Source organism: Cantharellus anzutake (genome assembly GCF_015039405.1).
Source record: "Cantharellus anzutake strain C23 chromosome Unknown EI90scaffold_9, whole genome shotgun sequence".
In the NCBI taxonomy this organism is placed as follows: Eukaryota; Fungi; Basidiomycota; class Agaricomycetes; order Cantharellales; family Hydnaceae; genus Cantharellus; species Cantharellus anzutake.
The window spans coordinates 1110811-1134813 of record NW_024066959.1 but is presented as its reverse complement, the minus strand read 5'-3'; the positions used below and the strand labels follow the sequence as shown (position 1 = coordinate 1134813).

Below are 24003 nucleotides of genomic sequence, written 5' to 3'. Positions count from 1 at the left end.
TGATGTCATAGGCATCATCTGGAAGTTCTGATGAATAAGGGTTAGGATTCTACAGTACTAAAGGGCTAGGGGGTTGCATCAATTCGCGATGGGCCCTTCCTTTGCATGTATGGATCGGTTTCTATGGCCCTGAACACTCATGATCAGTGCCTGGCGTATCCCAACGGGGATACTGTACTGACCCTTGTACCCTTAACGTGTGCGCGTTGCACAACTTGCATTATATACGTCCCTCACCCTGTCGTTCACCTGGTCAACGTGCGGCTAGGCGCTTTCGTTTGAAAGATGCGCTTCTACCAGCTGAACGTGCCATAACCAACCTGCCCGATGAGCTAGCTTGTATTGACAGCTGCATGACATGCACGGGGCCTCGAGGCTCGCTTTCATCCGTGCGCCCCAGCGTTTATTATATATATCGAAAACATAAGATTAGACATTATGTCTTAAAGCGGAACAAAGTGCTGCTTGCTTAATCGGAAAGTTACTATGTATATGTTAGAAGAACTCCAACTGCCAACGCCATTTACATCACATTCGTTCGTTGACATACATATGTAAATTGGATTTTACATGCGCGTTAAAGATGTTTTTTTTTTTTTACGATCCCATGCGGCGTGGCAACATTCCTTTCTCCCAAATTGTCAACTCTTGCCTATACAGCGCCATTGATCGGTCTCTACCCCGATGTGGCGGTATTTTATGCCACCTAAGGGGGGGGGGTGTGTGGGACTTGACGTTGTACGTTGGTAGGACATGCTTACGTTACGTGTTACTGGTAGCGGCAACTTGAACGGGCGACGGTCATCGCGGGTGGGGTTTAAAAACATTAGCATAATTTCTAATGATGGCGGTTGTATATAGTTAACTTGGAAGCAGATTCGTCACTCCACTAGTCTTAAATGTGCCGACGCAGCCGGACGAAGACAATCCTGTTTGGATACATATATACTACTGCTTGGTCATTGTGGCCGATTGCTAGTTAGCTTATAGTAGTTGAGCCACTTTTCAAATTTTTTGCGCGGCCGGGCCGCGCGCAACATGCATCGGCGCCATTAAATTTGGGGCCTAAAATACTAAAATCTGAATGATGGGTTTATTTACTATTCATGCAACTTTTGCATGCAATCTTTCGAAGGTTGTCTGAATGGCGGACGTACTACTACCAAATGATACTGTTCTCTAAAGCTAGCTTGGTTAATTATTCTGACCAGAGAAAACTCTCAATGATCTCGAGTTCGTGTGTATATATTATATAGTAAATTGGACCGGAAAATTATGTGAGGCTGCAAGTACGTACAGTGTGCGATTGCAACGAAACATCTTGATCTTTGGTCTTTCAGTTTCAAGAATCACAACCTTCCGAGCGCGCCGTGCCGCGCGCGTAAGCAGTGTGATCATCAATATCATGGCAACGCAAAACATATGAACCGTCCAGTATGCAAGTCAAAGAACCTCAATTGCAGGACTCAAGCGAGCGCGCGCGAAAGCTATCAACAACGCCAAAATTCCCATATTAACATGATTACATTTGGTTTGCGTACTTTTAACATCGAAAATACTTCGCAGCCTTTGGTGAAGATAGTGATAGCCCGAGTCTTGCGTCGAGTACGTAAGGCTCGGCATGAACAAATCATTGAGAGTGCCAAATTTGGTTTGTAGAGACAGTTGTTGTGACTGCAGTGATGTGGCGTTAAAAAAAGGAATAAGCAGCAAGGTTAAAGTCAAGTTTGTCTATAAAAAATAACGTAAAACGGGATGAGATATGCCAGCCTGTAGTGAGCACCGAAGACTAAAGAGAGCATGTGTGTGTGTGGGCATTGAAGTTCGTGACTAGGGAGTGGGATATATTTCGGATTCGAGGGTAGCATGACAAAGGGAAACCCCGAACTATAATGAGGATACTGGGGACACTGCGACGGATGGAGATGGTAGGTCAGGTGTATCTTCCAAGGGTGGAGGTGCACTTTCGCGTCCTGCTCTTCGTTTGGCCTGTCGAAGAGAGAGAGAGAGAACATGGCGTGGAATCAGAAGAAAACGGCATGGCACAATCGTAAAAGGACTGACCTCCTCATCAAGGTACTTGTCCATATCGTCTGAACGTCCCTCAAACGGGCGCTTACCCAACTCACGTACCATATCCTCGCTGGAAGAAAGTTATTAACTTGGGGTTCACCAAGATTTGGGCAGTTCATACCGAGTAATGACCTCTTTTTCTAGCAGAAGTTTCGCAATTATCTCCACTTCAGCCTTCTTCGCTGTCAAAAGTTCGGTTGTACGCTTATGAGCATTTCTGTGGGGAAAGGTGTGTTAGACGTCGTGGCTTGTGTCAAAGAAGAGCGGGTGGCAGAAATCAAATAGCGAACATACGTGATCATTTTTCGAACTTCGGCATCGAGCAGCTGACCAGTTTGCTCACTAAACGGTTTCTGGAACTGTTCCGTTTCTCCTCGCTTTCCTCCATAGCTCACAGGTCCAATGACCTCATTCATCCCATAATTGGCACATACTTCGAACGCCAACTTGGTGACCTTTTGCAAGTCATCTTGAGCACCGGTTGTGATCTCGTCGAAGAAGATCTCTTCAGCGACACGCCCGCCGAGGGTCATGCACATCCGATCTAGGAGTTGCGGTGTTGAGAGAAGGTATCGTTCCGCTGGGAGGTACTGTGGGATAGTAAATAAATTATGAACGTTAGCGCACGACTAGAGGACCAGAGGAAGACGGCCTACCTGTGCGTACCCAAGGGCCCCGATACCCCGAGGGATAATGCTCACTTTGAGCAAAGGATCGGCATGTTCAAGGAACCACCCACAAATCGCATGTCCAGCTTCATGATATGCGACCGTCTTCTTCTCTTCTTTACTCAAGACACGACTCTTGCGTTCCAACCCAACCAACACTCGCTCGATTGCCGTATCGAAATCAACTTCTTCAACATGCGATCCACTGCGACGAGCAGCATGTAACGCAGCTTCGTTACATACATTGGCAATGTCAGCTCCGGAAAACCCTGGCGTCAAGACGGAAAGTTTCTGGGCCATGCCTTCAAGCGTGATGCCTGGGGCAAGGAGTAATGGTCGAAGGTGCACTGCGAAGATCTGACGACGCCCAGAAACGTCAGGCCTATCAACAGCGATATGCCGATCAAATCGCCCTGGTCGAAGAAGAGCTGGGTCTAATACGTCTGGCCTGTTTGTACCTGCCAACACTACGATGTGTTCGTTCGTCCCAAACCCATCCATTTCGACAAGCAGTTGGTTAAGTGTGGACTCGCGCTCGTCATTCCCCCCCAAACCTGCCCCTCTTCCCCGCGCCTTGCCTATAGCATCAATTTCGTCGACAAAAATGATGCATGGCGCATGCTTCTTCGCTGACGCAAACAGGTCCCTGACCCTGGAGGGCCCGACACCCACAAACATCTCGACGAACTCGGAACCCGAGACGGATAAGAAAGGTACACCTGCTTCACCCGCAGTCGCCTTGGCCAGCAGGGTCTTACCCGTACCGGGGGGGCCTGAAAGAATGGCTCCACGAGGGATTTTCGCGCCAAGTTTCTCGTACTTGGTAGGTTCCTTCAAGAAGCTGACAAACTCCATGATCTCGACTTTGGCTTCGTCCATCCCAGCGACATCTTTGAACTTGACCTTCACATCCGTCTCCTTATTGAAGAGTTTGGCCCGACTTCTCCCGATACCAAATATCCCACCAGGACCACCTCCCCCTGAGGCTCCAGAAGCACGTCTTGACATGTAGATGAGTAAACCAGCGAGGAGGAGAGTGGGTGCGAAATGAAGGAGAGTATTGACAACGCTCATTTCTTCTTGGTAAGCAACAGGAATTCGTTCAGAACTGGGGATACCAAGTTGGTCCTGAGCCTCATCGAGTTTTCGCTCGAATGCCTCAACGCTTCCGATCGAGAAACCAAAGATCTGGTTGCCTGAAGTACCGGGGTAGACGGCACTAGCATTGGAATTAAGGTAGACCCGCACTCGGTTCCGGTTGACAACGACTAATTTCTCGACAAGGCCTCGGTCAAGAAAAGCAGTTCTAAATTCCTGCCATGTTATTTCCTTGCTTTTCCCTTCCGGTGAGGCAAGCTGATAACTGATGTAAAGTATTGTCATGAGCACTCCGAATTGTTGTATAGACATTTGCAGAGTTGGGGGCCGATTTTCTCCTCCATTACCACCAGATGAGGATTCTTCATTGCGTTTAGATTCAAGTTTGGAGGACAGCCGATCGTCCTTATCCAATTGATTGGGTTTATGTGATGATCTAAAGAATTCTTCCAAGCTTTTGGGCAACCGTTGCAAATCTTGAGAGTCAGGATTGGGTTCCTTCTCCTTGCCTTTGGCATCTGCTGAAGAAGATTCCCCACGGTCAGCGGTGGGCCTCGATTCTTTTTCTTCCTTTTTACTGGAAGGTGAATCGTTTGCCGGAGTTGCATACGCACGCCTCAGAACATGTCCGGAGACAGCCCAGGGCGGCCGCGGCCGAGCAACGCTTCTCGCCGAAAGCAATGAGTGTCTAGCATGTAGCACCCTCCTAACGAGCATGGCCCCTCTGGACGCTGAGACAGGACCAGACGCGGAAGGGATGTTTATAGAGTATTGTATGAGCCGAAGCGGGAGTTTGGCAAGTGATCACGTCACCGATTCACGGATGGACTAGCGGAGTTGACCGAACGGCCAATATGTATTGTTGGGGGAGATGCCGATCGAATAAGTCACCAAACTTGAAGAAGAACAGAGGGGTTGTTCACTCTCTCTTTGCCACTCCCAACTGACATCAAGGGAACAAGGTCGCTCTCGAATCGTTGCTTGGGTGCTTACGCACACTCTCTGCTCAACATAAAGTGTGCTTAAGCGTCTAGTCTTGATAAGCCAGCCACCCATTTGTGTCATCGCTTACTCCACTTTGTGATCGTCAACTTTACCAAGTTCTTCGACTGTACTTCAAATATTGGGACTCCGGACAACACTCTATTATCATTACAAGTCTTCACTCAAGCCCTCTTCTTCATCCATTCGACATGGCACCACTGGGCATTTCTGGCATCATGCCAAACTTCAAGAATCCGGATTATTTCACGCGCTCACATGCTGGATACTTCTGCTGCACTCTCTGCCCTGCCAATCCCGAAGGGGAGACACCCTCTTTCAAAACAACCCGCGATGCTCTCGCTCATGAGGAAAATTCACAACATGTTTTCTTTGTCCAGATGGACGACACTTGGAACATGAAGCCGCACGATTGGCCGTCGGAACCCGTGGATACGTCGTGGATGGATCCTGAGCAGGTCAAGGACGTTGAGCATCGCCAGCGGGTTCAGGAGATCCCCCAATTCGTTGGCGCGTGGCGATCGGGCTGCGCGGAGTTTGTCAGAGACGGCACTATGCTCCCAGTAGAGGCGCCGCCAAATCCTTACAGAGTTAAACGAATGAAAAAGGCGTCAAAGAAATTTGCATGGACGCAGCCCACTCTTGCGGACTCCAAGAATGCAGAGGATGCAGAAGCCTCGTCTTCTAGTTCGGATATAGATCATATGGCCGTTCGTGCCCGCGCCATGGCTAAAGCGAAAGCTATTCGGGAAAAAGAGCGAGCGGCACAAGCGCTTGCTGACCATGCGAAGGACTTATCCCAAGGTGACGTAGGCGCGAATTCGCCGCTGGCGTCATGTTTCGCGCGGCATTCCTATGGTGAGTACGCTGATCGGAGTTGACCAGCAGTAATTCCAACTTGTTTCTACAGTGCCTGCACCGTTGCCAAAGACTTTCTCGCCTGTACCCCTTACATCGGATATGCAAACTTGGATGAGGAAATTTGCCATAGATCAACGTTTCTCACCACTCCAAATGAAACAAATGCGCGAATTCCTCCAGGTGATTCTTCTAATACTTTGGACACGAAGAGTCACATTCACGCCATTTACGTTCATAGCTGCCCATCGAAGCAAAAATCAGTGTAATACAGGAATCTGTATACCAGGTCCATGCACTATTATTCGCATATGGAGAGCAACACAGACCACATCAATTTTGACGACCTCACCCCGGCGTCTTCGTCCAATTTTGACATCGCTGTGATCCTCCACATTTTATAGTCATTTTAGAACGTCTCACAGCCTACTGATCTCGCCTGATGAACACCGCATCGGCTTACTCTCACAAAGTCCTTTTCAGTATCATTTGCTCCATTCTTTCGCCCCCTTGCGGAGTACGGAAAGGGGAATGTTCAGCCGACTCTTTCGATTCCACTCCCACTTTCGCCGAGCTCAATCTGAAAATGGCTCCGTATAATCTATGCCTATCTTCATTTACCAGTTGTGTTCCGCACTCGCGAATACTCACTCATGACTGTCAATTGGATGCCCCATATGCTCTTACGTTGGTTTGTACGGATACTTCATTCCCAGAATATGTCCTTATTCTGCTCCTGCCCATACGTGTGGCAAATCTGTATTTCCGCTCAACTCATCGGCTCTCAACACAATTGAACCTGGTTCACTATTCCTGTTAGTCCACATTTAGTTCAATACCTCAGTCCAAACGGTATGTGTACCGCCTGTCCTTCGCATGTTCATGTAAGCCCTTAGTCATGACTGAATACAATGAACTCGATCTTTGAGTGACTGTGGTTCATGCATGGGGGGTTGCATCCTGAGTAGAATCGAGGTTTGATGTCTGAACTGAACAACCTTCCTACGTACCGTGTGAGCGGCTGCGGGTCACAAAAATTCTAACATTAATACCGTAACAAGCAGCTATGCAGCGTTATCTGTAAGATGATTGCTGATACGCACCTGTCACAGTAAACGTACAAACGTCTCCCTGCGTTATAAGCAGTGTTGTTGAAGTGACAGCCCACACCACTGGTACCGATGCTTGGCTAGCCACCGGCCCAGTATTGCCGACGTGGCAAAGCCGAGGCACACAAATTAGAGCTTTGCATGAGACTAACGCCTTGGCTGACGCTTTGGAAAATTACACTTTATCTATCAATTAGTGCAATTCTGTTGGGAAGTCCGATGGCTGAAGTCAACAAGAACCCCATAAGTGATCTATCATCGGGCTGCACTCTCACATTTTCACTACAAACAAGAATTATCATTGAAAGATCGCAGGCTCGTCTGTTCACCCTTCCATGAAAGGGATGCTGCTGCCTTTTCGGCTTTTTCGATGGGTTCAAAATCGCAGTGGTCAAAGAGGAGTAGCTCGAGCTGGCTGAACATCGGAACTCGCTGGACAAGGGAAAAAGGACTACATCAAATTGAAACCAGTGGTAAATATCCATGATGAGCGCCGAAAAGCTTGCATGCCTCTCTCAAGGAAGGAAACCAAGATGGGCGTTCTACTCGGTTATTAACACGAAATGTCTGGAGAGAGGGGGAAACAGCATGATCCAGGAATTTATCCAACGCGGAGTCGGGAGGTTAACGGTTCGCACATGCATATGGTATGTTCAAAGGCGTCCAGTCTATGGATCGAGCAAACTCCAAAGTGGTGCAATTCTTTTCAACATGGGGGGGATGGAGAGGAACGTGGATGGTGGGAATGATTGCGCTTAGGTGTCGAGACGAACTCTGGCATTATCGATGAGAGAGGGATATACCCTTGGAGCGTCAAGTTACGAAGGGAGGGGAGCTTGGTGGGCGATAATGCTACCCCCGGCGCTTTGGCGATGTTCATGACATACAGGTTGAGTGTGCGAAGTGCGGGAAGGATCTCCGTGCTATTCCGTAGATGCAATGGACGGGGATTTCCTTCAGTTGCTCGATCCCCGACCGTGTCAACGAAAAGCTGGGCATTCCTTCCGGGAATGGGGAAGGATGGTTGTCCTCGGAGAAATGGCGCAACGTCGATTCTTGCTGAGTGTCGCTGGAGTCGAGCTTTACATGGAGTGCACCCATCGACCTCCTGAGATCTTGCCGAATATGTGACCTAGAAAAGGATTGCTTATGCAAGCAGACCGCCAATGTGAGCAGACATGAGAGCGCAACGAACCGCTCCGGCCCAAGGATCCTAAAGATTTGGTCATAGAATTCATTTGGAAGAGTGCAAGCTGACACAGCTCGATTACCGCTTTTACGGATATGGGATGACGGTTCCGAGAGGCCCTCAAGAACAGAAGGATCCGTACCTAGTCGTACGACAAACTTGTGTGCTAACGAGTTGATCACACGAGAGTGTAGCGAAGCGATCGGCTAAAATATTCAGGAAGGTGGAGAATGGGGTGGACGCAGAAGAAATGAGGTGCAGATACACGAGAAAGACCAGACAGCAGACAGGGAGCAGCCAAGAAGCCTCTAGGGCAGCAAAACAGAAAAGCGAAAACCCACTGCCGACAAGCAAGTCAAGCAAGTATCCAGGAACCTACTCGCCATGGGTAACCGAAGGCCACAGCACTTCCAGACCACAATGAGCAGCGCAACATTAAGCAAGGCTAGACCAGAAAGCAATCCGAGAAAGGCTAACCCAAAGAAATGATTCGTTAATGAGGATGCACGGCGGCCAGGACAAAATGCCAGGCTCGAAAAAGCATGCGGCGGCGGTGAAGTATGTAGTAGCGGGCGAAAGCGGCGGACACAGGATAACTCGCGCAGATAAGACAGGATGCAAGAAGTCGACGGCGGGTATGGCAAATGAAGACAGTAATTCGAGCCGATAGGTACGGGGGACACGATGAATAAATGAAAAGGGGTAAGTGCCAGAGACACGGGTCTGACACAACCTCCACCCCAACCTACCTATGTTGTGACGACGAGCAACATCGACGCTTTTCTTGGATAAACACTCGCACTTCTTGGGCGAGGCCATGCACTCTACTAGCTGTCGCACTCGCAACGAATAAGGATTCTCGTCCTCGGTAACATGCATTTACCTCTATTTGTGTCGAGTCGCCGCTCTTCTGGCGAGAGATTCGAGATTATGTAACATCCATGTAACCTTGTTTCCATCGCGTTCTCGGCGATAGATGGTTGCATCGAAAAGCTGTCTGCTCCTCCAGCAAGCCGGAAGCTGTATGAAGCTGGCTGCGAGTTCCGGTAGCTGTGGATCCTACGTCTCACTCATTGTGTACTACTTTCCGCACCATCTGTATCACAGTAATCGTTGCTTCCAACGCGAACACAGTGTCAAGGAACAACTTTGGTCTCATTTCGGCCGAGTCTGGTATTCAAGTGCTCTTCTGAAAACCGCGATGATTGGCTCACTCATCAAGACTATAGCTGGATTGGTAATTGTGTACCCCTTGACCTTCTTGCAAAATCGCTCTCCTCGGGTCGTTACACTAAACAGGCTGTGGCTACAACAGACTGATGTCGTTATCCTTTCTTCCGTGAACCAAATGAGCTGCAACATTGTCCTTCCCGCAGCACCGGTAAATGACAGCGCTGTCTACCCTTGAAAGACACCACTGGTTACATTGTCTTCACGGCGATTCCCATCTGGATCCACACGCCGCCCTGTCCACATCAAGGTGTTTCCTCAATACTGAGTCACTGTGATATCATTGGAGGTACACACCTTGGAATATAGTGTTGACGCATTCTGCGGCCAGATTTTCTCGACGCCCTTTCGTCCCGCCGCGCCTTTCCATGACGCAGGTGGACAGGCTCCAGCAGGTGCATCCTCCTGTCGGAGGGTGAAATCACTGAAAACTTGCAATATGCGCACCATCACTAACACAAGTGGGTCAGTTAACCCAGTGACAAATGATGAAATGGGAGAGATAAAGAGTACTGAAGCTTGCTTCATTATATGCATAGTTCTGGAGCGAGCCGTCAGGAGGATGCTGGTTGGTGCAAGACTGTTGGCACACCTGTCCTAAACAAATCCTCGGCCCGGCGTTGAAAGGTATAAACTTGAACGGATCAGCGACTATCTTCTTCACTCGCTCTTCGTCAATCCACCGCTCAGGGTCAAATTCTTGAGCATCATCCCCCCAAAGGTCTTTGCGTCGTTGTATGACAAGAGGGAGGTACGCCATGTTCGTGTCCCCACCTGGAATATATAAAGGTTTCCCATTAGTCGATGCATCACCTGGGACGAGACATGAAGATTTAGTAGCCCGATTGTTAAGCGGAACAGGAGGGAAGAGCCGTAATGTCTCATTCAAGACCGCGCGCACTGAAATGCGAGGTTCAAACAGAGCTCCAACGGGTAACCACAATTGTCACGTACAGTATTTCATATGACGAATGTCTTCGAAACTTGGTGGGCCGCTAGGGACACGTTTGAGGATTTCGGTGCGGAGTTTGGCGGTAACATCGGGGTGCATGCAGAGCATATAGATGGTGAAGGTGAGAAGCGATGCAGTTGTATCCCGGGCAGCTAGAAGGATGTTGAGGAGCTACAGATTTTCGTGCCTTTAGGGTCTGGCAGATACAATTGCTTTGAGGCTTACCTCGTCGCGAACGAGTTTTATGTTACTCGTCGAGTCCATTAGATGATCGATAAGATTCCCTTCGTTGTCTCCGCACACTTGAGGACCTCTTGCCTTTTTTCTATCGATCGCCGCTTGGAGCATGGGTGCCATCCAACGGTCCATGACCAAATTATGCCCCATTGTTCTGTCCGCAAGGAATTCTCTGGCAGGCCACATACTCCTGTACGCCAACCTCTCCACTATAACAATCTGAGCACTCTCGAAGGCGTGAACAAATCCTCCGTAATCCCCGTCCACCTGTACCCCTTTTGGGCCCATCAGGGATTGACCTGGAATGGGGAGGGGAAGGTCTAATGTGTTCAGATCGTTGGTCCCGAAAAGGAATTCTCCCGCTGCGTCGAGTGTAAACCGCGCGAAGATATCCTGAATGTCTATAGATTGTTTGGTCTCAGCCCGTGCAAGTAAGTGTCGTATTGCTTTTTCGGAATAGTGATCAAATATGTTGAAGTCCCGTATCCGTTCACGAGCTAGAGTACAGAGTTGATCATTCTCTAAGAGATGGGTTCGCGGATCTGCGTACCGAAAAACGGTCGAGTCATTGCTCTATGAACCCTCCCCTCTGGCCAATCAGTTCCGAATATTCCTTCGCCGAACACGCCATGGATCCTGGAATGAGCTGAATCCCCGATCCTGACACCTGTGGGGGAGAACGGACAGACCTTTCGATATTCGAAGGGCCTTTCATGAAGTTGTCAAAATCCGTTGCCAGCATCGCCTGCACTGTGTGATGATTCCTGGTAATGAAGGAATCCTCCCACCATAATCCCAAGTTCAATGTATCGCAACCGTTCTCGTCCAAGAATTCCTGATAGTGTTCAGTGGAATATCCTTCTCTGATGATATCTAGTGAACTGGGAGAGTGTGTAAGTGCATCTGATCGGTTGGGACGACCGGTGGTGACTAACCGGAGGACGACATCCACGTTCCCGGGCCATTTACCCTTCATCCTGGGTGGAAGAACTGCTCCCATTTTTGCGGCTTCCCAAGAGTGTTTAAACCGCGTGTATCGGACCTTGACAGTCCAGTATCCAAGACACGACGCAACATAAAGGATCAATCGCCGCAGAAAGGATGCTCTAAAGTCAGATGGAAGGATAAAGCGAGTCACAAGCACGGAGATGATCGCTGGCGGCCACAGGAGGCTCGCAAGTTTTAGCAAGAACGTACAGCGATAGTTATATGTGACGAAAAACATGTCAGTGCTAATAGGGCGCTGAATGTGGGGACGTCTCAGTCTCTAGCTAGCTGGGCGAAGAGAGCTGAGTGGAAAAGAGAAGGAAAAAAGGAGCGACCATCATATATATGAAACCATAGAGATCTTCTTGCTTGACATCTGGGTATATTGGTTTATTGGTGAGTCATGCGTAGCTATCACAAAAGGTGCTGACTTCCAGAGGGGCCCAATTAAAGTCTGAGGGATTTCAATGTCTCATGGGTGTGTGATGGGTTCCTTGGATCTGAATTTGCATAGCCTGATGTGGGAAGGTATTTACATAGAACGTACCCCCTCCCTTCTCTTCCCGTTAAAGGGGGGGCTGGTCACCTGCCTACCCCTCCCTGAACCTGATACGCTGGCTGAACCCGGAGTACTTCTATCATGTGTCTATATCAGAATGGCACGCTTAGGCGTATTCCCAACGATAAAATGGGCACCGACCCTGCCCTGTTGAGATATTATTCATCAGAAAGAGAAGGCGCGGCCAACAAACAACGCGCGGGGATTCCCGCCCCGTTGCACAGAGAGTTCGGCCAGAATCATCAAATGAACAAGATGGTTCCCTGCCATGTTCATGTCCTGTCCGGAGCCTTGACTCCCCACTTACATATACACCCCGTGTGTTGCCATCGAACGGGACAATCCAGAATCGTGTCGAGGACAAATTATGACGTCAGACTGTAATGAGTCTAATGCTGAATGCCGATGATCCCGAGGGTCAAACCACAGTCACGGGGAAACTAGCTGGTATTGAACGCTAAATCGCGGGTTGGAATGTAGTCCTGAACTTAGGATCGATACTGAGTTTAGACCAGAATGCATGTTTGCTTCTAGTGTTCTTTGGACCCTCGTGGTGTGTATTTGCAAAAAGATCGAGACCCTGTTGGATTAATCATTTGTGAAGCAAATAACTTGGGAATTGATTAATTAGAGCATGGGCACACAAAGGTGAATTGTTATTTTTCCTTTTTTTTTTCAACTGCCCCGCGTGTGGTACTTCTGTGCTCTTTAGGGACTTGGTTGTGTTAGCAACTAACAACTTGTCAATAGTCGTAGTGTTCCCATTAGTATTGTGTTGAACTGTATCATGGGAAGGGAAATAAACTCGAAACCAGGCTGGTGGCGTACCCTGGATTAGCTATTAGACGATTGCCCGACTGCGTATGTCATCAATATAACGCGCAGTATCCTTCTGGAAGTCCATAATCATGTTCCACAGGAGCGACATTCAAGTAAAATTTAGAAGAAGGGGAAATGAAATTGGTCTCGCATATTAAGGCAGATCCTACTCCCGCGTGATCATGTGAACCGACAGCATGTAAGGGTTTGTCGGCTGGTCATTATCCTATAAGGACAAATTCCTTGAACCAGGCTACGAGCTAGCGAGTATTGCCCGCACGTTGATCGTACCCATTCTCAAGTTTTGCAATCAAGCAAGATCAATTATCGTCGGACACCGTTGTCGCAAGAACTGAGCTTCACGGCGATCACCGGTCTCAACAGAGATGTCTCGATTAATGCGTAGGCGATGAGGCCGAGGACGAGTACAATTGTGGGCTCCGTTCACTCGGGAGAATCTCATGCCGAATACAAAGCTTCATCACATCCCTGGAGATATTCCGCTGCCCCATCAGGAGGCAGCATCAGCCGACATTGATGGCAGTGGCAAGATGCGAGCAAGTGCAACCAATGAATGCTGGTCGGAGTTCAGCTCTGTGACTTAGAAGTGTTGTAATGGCCGCATCCCAGCACAACGGAGTTGAATATCCGGGGGCTAGACGCGGCTGGCTTCTTCCTGTGGGACATGCAACTAGGCCCTGCTTCACCGCTGTTTGGAGGCAGCGCGGTTGCTGGTCAACGTACTCAGTCGCAAGCATTGCATTCAAGATATTATATCCAGAAACAGCACGCCGAATGCAGAGACACGCACCATGAGGTTATGTAGATGTGGAGAATAGATACAGTCAGCCTGTCCAGATATGTAAAGAGTGATCGTAAAACGAACAGGTGGCGATATACGAATCGCTACCCGCTGCGTCCTGATAGCTCCAATCGGCACCATATGCCAGCGATTGGTGAGCTTCATATCGCTTGATTATATTGAAGCTGCCAAATTGATCGAGGGCCTGAGAGTCAGGTATTCTGTTGGGACCAAACTGGAGAACTTTAAAGCCGTCATGCATGCAAGCGACGAGGAGATCTTGTGAGCGCTCTGGCTTGTGATGCCATTTAACCCGCCAGGCACCCCCTCCAATGTTGATGGCGGCGAAGGGTTCCTTTGACTGGCGGACATCGAACAGTCGTACGGTATCATCATAGCTATTGGGATGTTAAACGGGAGAAACGATAGAGAGCCTGGAGTGTAGCACCTTCCAACAGCTATCAAATGTTCCACAAAAGGGTGACTTTGAATGGTAGTCACCCCAGCGTCAAACCTTGAACGCCTTAGCAATAGTGATGACCACTTTGAGATGTTTCCTACCGATTGTTTACGAAAATAGGATGCGACGGTTCTTGCCGTATATCCCAAGCTTTGAGCTTACAATCATCGCCGCCTGCAGAACGCAGCAAGTCAGGCGTGACCAACTCACTCGCAGGCAGCGGTCAAACCTGAGTAGACAATATGTTCATCCCAGTAATCCCACGCCGCTATCCAAGACTCGAAGTCGTGAGCGCACCAATTAGACTCGAATATCATGGAAGAACTGTGTGCTCTTAGGACACATAATGTCCGTCAGACTTTGAGACCACGAGAGACCCTGGCCTAGACGGATGCTGGTTGATCGTTATTTGGTTACAAAACATCACATTCATTCACCCAGACACAGGCAGTCTTCGCCTATCCGACCAGTCGATAGAGAGGCACAGAACATCGGCCTTGGCGCAATCAATGCTTTGAACTGTTTCCAAAGAGTGCTGGGATTGAAGTGAGATGGCAACAAGGAGTTGATCTTTGATCTGTCCTCACTTCGTGTTCGAGCCATTTGTGAACTACGACATGACCTTCAGCATCTGCGATCGCCAGTATGGGTCTTTCCAATAACAGACAGCGAGACCTGGGGCAATGGTGCGACCATGAAGGGTGGTGTTGATACCCATGAGGATGGGCTTACCATTTCATATCCAACACCCCAGCTTGCTCATGTCGATATAGCTGAGTTCTGATCAGCAAACCCGGGAGTGAACGTCGTGAAAACCAAAGAATATAGTGTTATCTAACAGCTCTTGTTTCTCTTCGATCCATCTGTAGAGAAGACACTGTCCTAAGCGCTTTTGCGGGAGGGGATCATCGACAGAGTCTCCTCCAGCTTGGAGCTGGTATGTGCCACACGCGAGAAGACTCGAAAATCCTGGAAAGGGGCAAAACTCCACGGAATCTGCTGGATTGTCGACGCCCAACTGGGCAAGCGTAGCCATATTGAAATTCCGTGAGCTGTGGTAGCTCCGGCACTTTCCACTCAGAGCCTTTGGGTATGTATTTCCCTCTTTTGCATGGCTTTTCCCCTTTGCCCGGCCCAACACAAGTGCCCCTCATTATATTATGTTAGACATGCAGTCCAACACCACCTATGCCTGTGGCGGGACAAAGGCATAGTTTCACGATTGTCTGACGAGCTTTGACTACGCTTTACCTTTCAGTATTGTAAGTGGCGTGCCTGACGACACCTCCCAGCCCGCCACATCTATCATGTATATAAGGGTAGCTTCGGTAGGTGGGGTACGGTGTCCAGCGTTGTGATGTCATATTCAGATGTCACCCGGTTGCCCCGCGTTTAATCATATAAAATGAGAGTTGCAAAGAAAGTTTTCGAGTTGTGAAAGAACTGTGAAAAAATCATCTTTATCCGCGTATTCGAACTCTTTTGGTTCGAGGATGCAGTGGTTCATCCTCATCACTTTCACCTTCGTCGAGGGCTCCCCAGTGTCGTCATCCTCGTTCAAACCGTAATCTTCCGATAGGTCCTCGTCCACATCAGAGTTCTCGTTCTCCGTGGCTCTCCCATCCTCCCCGTCACTCCCATCCCCCGTCGCCGTTGGCATTTCTTTGGCCAGTTTCTTGCGGGCGACATTCCTTTCCTGTTCTTCTCGACGTTGCTTCTTGAGGAGCTGGCGCTCGGCCACTGAAGCCGCTAATGCTTCCGCCTCCTCAGCAGTCTTTTGAACTGTGTGACAGCACCAAGAACCCCGTGAGAAAACTACAACCGCAGAAGAAAACCAAGACACGAACCGAAATGATGGTACAAGACTGTCCCATCATTTCCCGGGTATCCTTCTGTAATCTTCATCAACAGCAGTTCCATCCTTGGCCCGATCTCGTAGAGCCTAATCGAATGCTTTCCATCCTTAGTCCTCGTTCTGCTTGTCTTATCGAATTGGACCTCGTCCTCATCCGAATCTGAGCCTTGCGTAGCCGAATGCGCAATGGCATTACCGTCGGCCTTGCGCAACATCCGAAGAACATACTCTGAGAGGTCTCTCTCCTGTCCGAGATTTCGTGCGTCGCTAGTCCGATATAAGATGGAGCGGAATCGTTGTGTTGGATCTGTCTTTCGAATCTTGATCAAGTAATGTCTAAAATCTATGGTCCCAAGATCCGAATTATATGATATGAGCACCACTCGTCGGGCAGAGTCGAGAGAAATGGTTTTAGGAGAAAGCGGGGGGAAAAGCGATTGAAAGGTTGTCACGAGAAGGGGGATATGCGCGGGAGTGTTGGGACCAGGAGGCGGGAAGGAAGAAAGCACCAACTGTATGTGTTAGGATGTTTATGGGTGTCATCCATCATGACCAAGTTGTATGCCAAACTTACCAGGGGAGGGGTGTTAAAATCTTGACCTATGGGCCTGGCTTCTATGTTCGCGTTTAGCAGGTCACGAACAAGTGAATATCTCTCAACCCGAAATGTGACACTGGGCCCGGAAGGACATCGGATAACATGGAGGTGAGGGGCGATAGATGTCAACGTGAATGCAAGAAGGTGCGAAACACCCAGTGGAGGCGCCATGACAAGGAAGTCTTTAAGTTTATTATAGGACCTTTCCTGGGAGGAAAAGCTATCAGTTAACGTTCAGGATAAATGCAACTCACTGGCGTTGTTTAAGCTTTCGCAATGGGGGGTTTACGCACTTTAAGTCTTGTGGCCGTGTTGGGTTGCATGACCGACCGCATGTCATGCACTAGATTTGTTATAGAGGTGCTAACCTGACCATGCTTGACAACGAATGTTCTTGGCACCTGAGGGCTGCTTCCACCAGGCGTATCATTTGAGGCTGCGGGTCGAGCTTTCGTTTTTCGGCGGCGCGCCATGCTACTTTCGTGGTGGCTGTGTTCGAGTTAATTTTTCTCCAACTGGCGTATGCTTGTGAGACTGCAGCTCAGACCTATTATTAGTAGGACACTGGCTACATCAGTCGCAGCAGTGAAGCGGAGTCTAACGCCTGAGATGCCTTCTCATAAACGACCTGCATCTTCCCCCACTCAACACCCCCGTCAGCACAAGAAGCGGTCTACACCCTCCTCTGGGACACTCATGACTGAGGAGCGTGTCCTCTCACTGTACCCCACAGTTGGTGTTGCCTCGAAGCATCTCGACTCGCCTAAGAATGCCGTCTCCACATATTGTGCCAGGAAGAACCTAAATAAGCCAACAATCTCGAGCTCGTCATATGGATCCTACAATGGAAAAATTCATTTCAAGTATTATAGTTATTGGAATTTCTTTGGATTTCTCTTTTATGTCCTTTCAATTTATTAGAACAACTCTGACTCTCGCAGACCCCCCCGCTTCCATCACAGGCGTGGGAGAAGGTACCACCAGAAGCAATGCAGAAAAGACAGCATACTTGTCTATTGTATTGCAGTTGGCCCAGTCCGGTCTTGTGAGGTGTCCGTCTTCCTCCGCTGAACCGAACGCTAACGCAACACCTGCCCTAGCTTGACCAAGTATTGGCCAGCGGGTACGCTCCACAACCAGAGACTGTGTTGCGAGATGGGACGGCACTCGATTTACAACGCGCAAAGGCCTTCGTGGAATTCTACTGTGCGAAATATGATCTTCCACCTCCTGAGCTTGTGCCCAGTGATTTGCGAGGGACGTGGGTAGTGAACTTATCGATTCAGGATCGCAGGCTTGGTGTCGGAAAAGGCCATTCCAAGAAACTTGCGATCTCTAGCTCCTATCTAGACGCTGTCAAGTACCTTGACAACTGTGATCTCAATCTATGGCCTTCATTCCTTCTTGATTCTAAGAAGCAGGACAAGAAGAAAGAGATTACTGCTCAACTTGCTCCGCCCCATTGGATCAATGGCAGCGGCAGGCTCGGAGCGAAGCTGAAGGGGTTAAATCATGGATTATCGCGAACTCAACTTTACTCCAATCGTCCAAAACCAATTCATGATGACTCATTGTCAGCCGACACAGGGTCGCCATCACATTCGAGTTCAGATTCCGAGTCAGCCTCAGCTGTTTCCCTACCAACAGGTGCACGATACCGCGCCCCTAATCAAACCTTCCTCCAGAATAAGTCTCAGCGGATGAAAGACACTTTGGAATCTTACATGTCTGACCCGGTCCATGCTGACATGCGCAAGCAACGACACGCATTGCCGGTGTTTACTCGCTCATCTGAACTTATCGATCTTCTTGAATCTCAAGATGTCACAGTTTGCATGGCGGCAACCGGCTCTGGCAAGACGACCCAAATCCCTCAGATTATTCTTGATTCTTACATCGCGAAAGGCGAAGGGAGCGAATGTAACGTCGTGTGTACCCAGCCTCGTCGTATTGCGGCCATTAGTGTCGCAGAGCGAGTAGCAAAAGAGCGAGGTCAAGTTACTGGGGACCAGATCGGGTACCAAGTTCGTTTTGACTCCAAATTGCCCATGAACCATGGATCAATCACATTCTGCACAACTGGCATATTCCTAAAGCGTATGCAATCCGCGCTGTATGACTCGCCATCTTCGGGAAATGGCAGAAGCATGGATGACGTCACACACCTCATCGTCGACGAGGTGCACGAGCGAGATGTCGACACGGACTTAACTCTCATGGTGCTCAAGCGGCTACTTCAAGATCGAAAAGCACGGGGAAAACCCTTGAAGCTCATCTTGATGAGTGCTACCATCGACCCATCCTTGTTCCAGAGCTACTTTGAAGATGTGAACGAGAAACCAGTGCAGGTTATTGACGTTCCTGGGCGATCCTTTCCTGTTGAGAGACACCATCTAGAAGATGTCCTTGCTCAATTATCGGGAGAACATGTCGGACGCCTATCGCCGTGGTTGTTCGAGGAGCGCAATGTCGTGCATTACCTTGGGAACGAAGTTGGCCCTTCTGCTATTGGCGCACTGCGCAGCCGGGGATCCAATAATATTCGCGCTGTTGAACCGTCGGCCACTCGTGATGCAGGGGAGAATCTGGATGTGCCATCTGGTTTGGTTGCTTTGGTCGTTGCGCACGTTTTGCGGGGATCCGAATCTGGGCACGTTTTGGTGTTCTTGCCAGGCTGGGAGGAGATAACTGCTGTACAGCGCATACTCCTGGATCCACAACGCTTCCCCCTTCTGGGGATGAATTTAAGCGACACAAGAAAGTACAAGATCCATCTACTGCATTCCAGCATTCCTGTAGCTGAGCAGCAAGCCGTATTCGAGCCAGCCCCTCATGGAGTCCGCCGAATCATCCTTGCAACCAACGTTGCCGAAACTTCTGTTACTATTCCCGATGTTGTTTATGTGGTTGATACTGGGAAAGTCAAGGAGAAGCGTTACGACCCTGAGCGGCATATGTCATCTCTGGTTTCTGCTTGGGTAGGGACTTCCAACCTCAATCAGCGCGCTGGACGAGCAGGACGTCACCGTCCCGGCCAGTATTATAGCTTAGTCTCGAAAACGCGCCTAGCGACGCTGGAACCCTATCAAACCGTCGAAATGAAGCGTGTGGACCTCAGCGATGTTGTCATGCACGTTAAGGCGCTTGATTTCCCTGGCATGCAAGTTGAGGAGATATTTGCATCCTTGATTGAGCCCCCATCGCCGGAGCGTGTCCAAGCTGCGCTTGAGACTCTTCGATTAGTAGGAGCACTGGACCAAAATGAGCATCTGACATCATTGGGACGTGTCCTCCTGCAGTTGCCAATTGAAGCCGCTCTGGGTCGCCTTGTTCTTTATGGTTGTTTGTTCAAATGTTTAGGTCCCACACTTACACTTGCCTCTCTCATGGCAAATCGTGATCCGTTCCTTTCTCCGGTCAATCTCAGGACCGAAGCGTTTTCCATGAAGAAGTCATGGTCGCCAAAAGCCTTCCTGTCCGATTCTCTTGCTGCTTTGCAAGCCTATACAGTGTGGTGGGAGAAGCAAAGTCGTGGCAACTTCATCGAAGCAAACCAATTTTGTAGCGAGAACTTTCTGTCCAAACCGACTCTGCTAATGATCGAGAAAGTACGGACATCATTGCTTCAATCTTTGTTGGACGCGGGTGTCGTTGATGCCTCAGCTGGTGGCCGGGCTTCATCCGCTTTTGCGAAGTCTCAGTTCGTGGCTACGTCAAAGTGGAAGCGGAAAATCACGAGCGAGTCAGAAATTCTTCCCGAGTTGAACGTCAATAGCGATTCGCTTCCTATATTAGCTGCTCTCATCGCTCTCGCCAGTCAACCGAACTTCGCTGCTCGGACGAGCGAGCGTGTTTATCGCACTTCGAAAGACAAGGTTTAGCGTCTCCCCTTACTCTACCTATCACTGCCTTACTGTTTTAATTTATTCGTAGGCTACTCTCATACATCCCAGCAGCGTAAACGGAATAAAGAAAGAACGGCAGTCTGCAGCGAAGCGTGAGCCTTACGAAAAACATATCATCACATTCACCGAAAAAGTCCGCAACGTCTCTGTCGCTTCGACCGCCACGAATGCAACAATTTTCCTTCGTGACACTACTAGACTTGACGTCGTCACGTACGTTCTCTTTGGTGCACACCAAGTCCTTTCCGCCGACCCAGGATTAATATGTGATAATTGGCTTCCTGTCCAAGGCAACCAAAATATCCTGGAACCGGTAAAAGAACTCAAAACATATCTTGAGGCGTGTATGCTTCGCGTGTTTGAAGGGATTAGTGCAGCGAATTCGCAACGAAGTCGGGAGCGCCTCATTCAATCGGCGTTTAAGTTTGCTCAAAACGATGATGTTAGCGACAGTGATGATGACGACCAAGATGATGAAGCCACGCCATTGAGCCAGGAGGAAATTGACGAGATCGATTCCCTGACTGATGATGTCGTGGAGATCCTCGAAATGTTCAGCGAAGAACGTATCGCATCTCAATCGCGAATGACATCGAGACCCTCTACACCAGTTTCGCTCAAGGCATCTCCTGGGGCATCGCCCGCCTTAGGCACGCTGCCTCTCTCCGATGCTGAGACCGGATCGTCATTCTCACAAGGAATCCGGAAGACGCTGGCTAACCGTTCTGGAGCACGTACGCCCCATCCATCTCGGCCTCACACTCCGTTACATAAATCATACACCGGCCGTTAACACTCTAAGATGCGCCTCTGTCATCTTCGTTCTTTGCATCATTTGCGTCAGTAGAGCTGCAACACTATCTTACCGTCATACTTATTGTAGTAACTTCCAACCCCTAATATGAGAACCAATTTCCATCTTCCCCTTCGGAACGGAGCGGAGAGCGGACATTGACCTCCCATCTCAGGCTGAGACACGTTGCCAGTTTTGTTAGTTAGGAGGGCAATTTAGCACGACGTTCCATTTCTTCCATTTTCCCCCAATGAGCATTGCAAACCGCCATCAGTTGTTCGGGGGTGTTGTTGGAAGCGGTGATTTGCAAGCCGTATCACCCGTGGCATACACGCCCATCTCATACGCAACTTTACCCACATCCTGGCTTTGTGAAATGTGACTGGAAGGCTCAGCGTGTATTTAGCTCCTTCGATGGTACGCTGAGATGCATTCCAAACACAGATGCTTGCAACAATTGAAAGAATAAGTCCAACGCTGCCAACGCAGACCACAAATAAAGTGAATTTTTGGGATAAATCGACTGAGCTGCGATCAATTCAAACATCGGGACTCGCCGAAGCCTCATTCCAGGACATCATCTTCAAAAACATCGTCACGCTCATCGTTCGTGGGCAAGTTGTTCGCGGCCCCTGTATCTAATCGGCTGTTCCCATCCCAGATGGAATACGGAGACGTCCAAGTCGTTGATCCAGGCGCTTATTGTGTGACTCCCTGCGACGAAGTGGATATTTCTTTCAAGTCGGCCCCATTTGAAGGAGTTAACGACCCACCACCTTCGTTTGGGTTCAGCTCTGAGCCCCTGTACGAAGCACACGAAGATTTCTCAGAATCTACGCCGTCTGAGGCGACGCTGGATACTGCTACCAATACAGTGGAGGACTCTGTGTGCGGTGCAGCGGAATCCTTGGCTGGAGACCCTATCTATATAGGCGTGGTTGAAGATCGAGATCAGCCCTCGAATAGCCGGGCCGATGATGATGATGATGATCTCGAGCTGACTGATGACGAATTGGATGCCCCAGAGGAGAAGGATTCCGCCGAACCGGAGGAGGAAGGCCCACCAGCACCATTGCCTCTCCCTCAAGAGCATATTTATATTCAAGACCCTCGCCAACCCCTCTTACTTCGCGATTTCCATGTACTTAAAACCCTTGGTAAGCGCGTGTCCTCATCTACTACCCCAATACTTGTGTCTCTAACTCACTCTGAAATTTCACGTAGGAACTGGCACGTTTGGCAAGGTCCTACTTGTCTGCCTTCATGCTGACTCCCCCCATCACCGCCCTGACACCGTACAACACTTCGCGATGAAAATCTTACGCAAAGCAGACGTTGTAAGGCTTAGACAAGTCAAGCATGTGGTGGCCGAGCGCAACATTCTTGCACGTATCCAACATCCATTTATCGTCGATCTGTATGCCACCTTCCAAGACCACTTGAACGTTTATATGCTTCTGAGCTATGTTCCGGGTGGGGAGCTATTTTCGCATCTGCGTAGAGCAGGCCGCTTCACGCCTGATGTCACTCGATTTTATTTGGGCTGCATTGTTCTCGCTCTTCGCTATTTGCACCGCTATAATATTATATACCGTGATTTGAAGGTATGTACAATCGCCTGTTGGATAATGCGAGGCTGAGAGCATTCAACCCTAACAGCCAGAAAATTTATTACTTGACCATCGGGGTTATGTCAGTTTTGTTGTATTTTTCCAGCTTGGAAAAAAGATGTGCTAACTTGCTTTACAGCTCCGGATTACCGACTTTGGATTTGCGAAAGTAGTAGACGATCGTACTTGGACTCTCTGCGGCACACCGGAATACCTTGCACCTGAGATCATTGAACAAAGAGGTCATTCCAAAGCCGTGGACTGGTGGGCATGTGGCATTCTTACATATGAAATGCTCGTTGGTTATCCGCCCTTTTTCGATGAACATCCGTTCGGAATTTATCAGAAGATAGTGAGAGGAAGGGTATACTGGCCCAATGAGCTCGATCTAGGGAGCAAGGAGTTTATAAAAGCGTTTCTGAACCATGATCGGAGTCAAAGGCTAGGAAACTTAAAAGGGGGTGCCGAAGATGTGCTGAACCACCCGTGGTTCGAGGGTGTAGATTGGGTCGCGTTGGAAAATGGATACATTGAGGTGATGCATTCCACAAATCTTGTAAGCGTTGCCGCCGTCTTTGCTCACTTTTGTGTTTCACACAGGCCCCATTGGTCCCGCAAGTCATGTCAGCAGATGATACCCGCAACTTCGTCCGACTTCCATACCCGAAACCAATGGAACTCCCCGGCTTGTTCCCTGAATCGGCACTACCACCAGAATTGCAATCTGATCCACATGAGTGGCAATTCTTGGACTTCTAGGCCACGTATCCTCGTTTGATCTAAGTTATTCCGAACCTCACCCCCTATTCGGTTAATTATCCTCCCCTGTTCTGCTGTGCAAGATTCCTCATACACTTTCTTTGAACGTATTAATGCTGTTATTTTCGGGCCACATTCCTGCGCCCTCGCTACCAGAGCCCATGATCCTATAGTACTTCTGTCATTCATTGTGTCTGTCTCGATCACCCTCCGTTTGTGGTCGGGCTGCTTCTAGCACTCCATTTTCGTTCTTCCCGCACTCATCTGTACGCATTATTATTGGACGGAACGCAGCTAGTAGACTATCTTCAGGCATTTCCAAGCGCACCGCAGGACATCCAATAAACAGTGGAGGAAGCGTACCAGGCTACTTTTGTTATGAGGATTTTCAAACTGGACGGTCGGGCTTGCGCATTGAAAGAGGCCTTCCCCCACTGTTT

At 49.2% G+C, this 24003-nt stretch overlaps 8 protein-coding genes across 8 annotated transcripts; 4 read left to right on the top strand and 4 right to left on the bottom strand.

Moving 5' to 3' along the window:
• Window positions 1–1887: 1887 nt before the first annotated feature.
• On the bottom strand, window positions 1888–4124 carry EI90DRAFT_2910101 (peptidase family M41-domain-containing protein; the record flags this gene model as incomplete). Its single annotated transcript, XM_039054387.1, has 5 exons — window positions 1888–1989; window positions 2065–2143; window positions 2195–2290; window positions 2368–2663; window positions 2730–4124. 5 exons carry the CDS (start codon window positions 4122–4124, stop codon window positions 1888–1890), a joined length of 1968 nt encoding a protein of 655 aa, XP_038920048.1.
• Window positions 4125–5032: 908 nt separating this feature from the next.
• Window positions 5033–6042, top strand: EI90DRAFT_3119025 (uncharacterized protein; the record flags this gene model as incomplete). Its single annotated transcript, XM_039063169.1, has 3 exons — window positions 5033–5699; window positions 5752–5882; window positions 5941–6042. The coding sequence occupies 3 exons, from the start codon at window positions 5033–5035 to the stop codon at window positions 6040–6042; spliced, it is 900 nt and encodes a 299-aa protein (XP_038920047.1).
• A 3106-nt stretch (window positions 6043–9148) lies between these two features.
• Window positions 9149–11969, bottom strand: EI90DRAFT_3152222 (cytochrome P450 monooxygenase CYP63). Its single transcript, XM_039065780.1, has 9 exons — window positions 11352–11969; window positions 11106–11297; window positions 10967–11052; window positions 10405–10913; window positions 10182–10350; window positions 9820–10127; window positions 9741–9768; window positions 9525–9679; window positions 9149–9463 (listed from the first exon to the last, which is right to left on the bottom strand). Exons 1-9 carry the CDS (start codon window positions 11639–11641, stop codon window positions 9419–9421), a joined length of 1782 nt encoding a protein of 593 aa, XP_038920046.1. The 5' UTR covers window positions 11642–11969; the 3' UTR covers window positions 9149–9418.
• A 1657-nt stretch (window positions 11970–13626) lies between these two features.
• On the bottom strand, window positions 13627–15079 carry EI90DRAFT_3144541 (WD40-repeat-containing domain protein; the record flags this gene model as incomplete). The annotated part of the gene is made up of 9 exons (XM_039065158.1): window positions 13627–13981; window positions 14032–14126; window positions 14156–14217; window positions 14273–14348; window positions 14387–14426; window positions 14481–14578; window positions 14631–14718; window positions 14776–14823; window positions 14883–15079. The coding sequence occupies 9 exons, from the start codon at window positions 15077–15079 to the stop codon at window positions 13627–13629; spliced, it is 1059 nt and encodes a 352-aa protein (XP_038920045.1).
• A 219-nt stretch (window positions 15080–15298) lies between these two features.
• On the bottom strand, window positions 15299–16969 carry EI90DRAFT_2991932 (Brix domain-containing protein; the record flags this gene model as incomplete). Its single annotated transcript, XM_039056125.1, has 4 exons — window positions 15299–15825; window positions 15891–16410; window positions 16473–16703; window positions 16790–16969. 4 exons carry the CDS (start codon window positions 16967–16969, stop codon window positions 15440–15442), a joined length of 1317 nt encoding a protein of 438 aa, XP_038920044.1. The 3' UTR covers window positions 15299–15439.
• A 21-nt stretch (window positions 16970–16990) lies between these two features.
• Window positions 16991–21641, top strand: EI90DRAFT_3152220 (uncharacterized protein). The gene is made up of 4 exons (XM_039065779.1): window positions 16991–17359; window positions 17418–17541; window positions 17597–20371; window positions 20430–21641. Exons 1-4 carry the CDS (start codon window positions 17019–17021, stop codon window positions 21192–21194), a joined length of 4005 nt encoding a protein of 1334 aa, XP_038920043.1. The 5' UTR covers window positions 16991–17018; the 3' UTR covers window positions 21195–21641.
• On the top strand, window positions 21417–22561 carry EI90DRAFT_2666096 (uncharacterized protein). The gene is made up of 3 exons (XM_039053430.1): window positions 21417–21800; window positions 21856–22355; window positions 22419–22561. The coding sequence occupies exons 1-3, from the start codon at window positions 21639–21641 to the stop codon at window positions 22462–22464; spliced, it is 708 nt and encodes a 235-aa protein (XP_038920042.1). The 5' UTR covers window positions 21417–21638; the 3' UTR covers window positions 22465–22561.
• Window positions 22077–23928, top strand: EI90DRAFT_3043387 (kinase-like domain-containing protein). Its single transcript, XM_039059252.1, has 5 exons — window positions 22077–22351; window positions 22419–22798; window positions 22854–22886; window positions 22944–23339; window positions 23405–23928. The coding sequence occupies exons 2-5, from the start codon at window positions 22505–22507 to the stop codon at window positions 23561–23563; spliced, it is 882 nt and encodes a 293-aa protein (XP_038920041.1). The 5' UTR covers window positions 22077–22351; window positions 22419–22504; the 3' UTR covers window positions 23564–23928.
• Window positions 23929–24003: the final 75 nt, after the last annotated feature.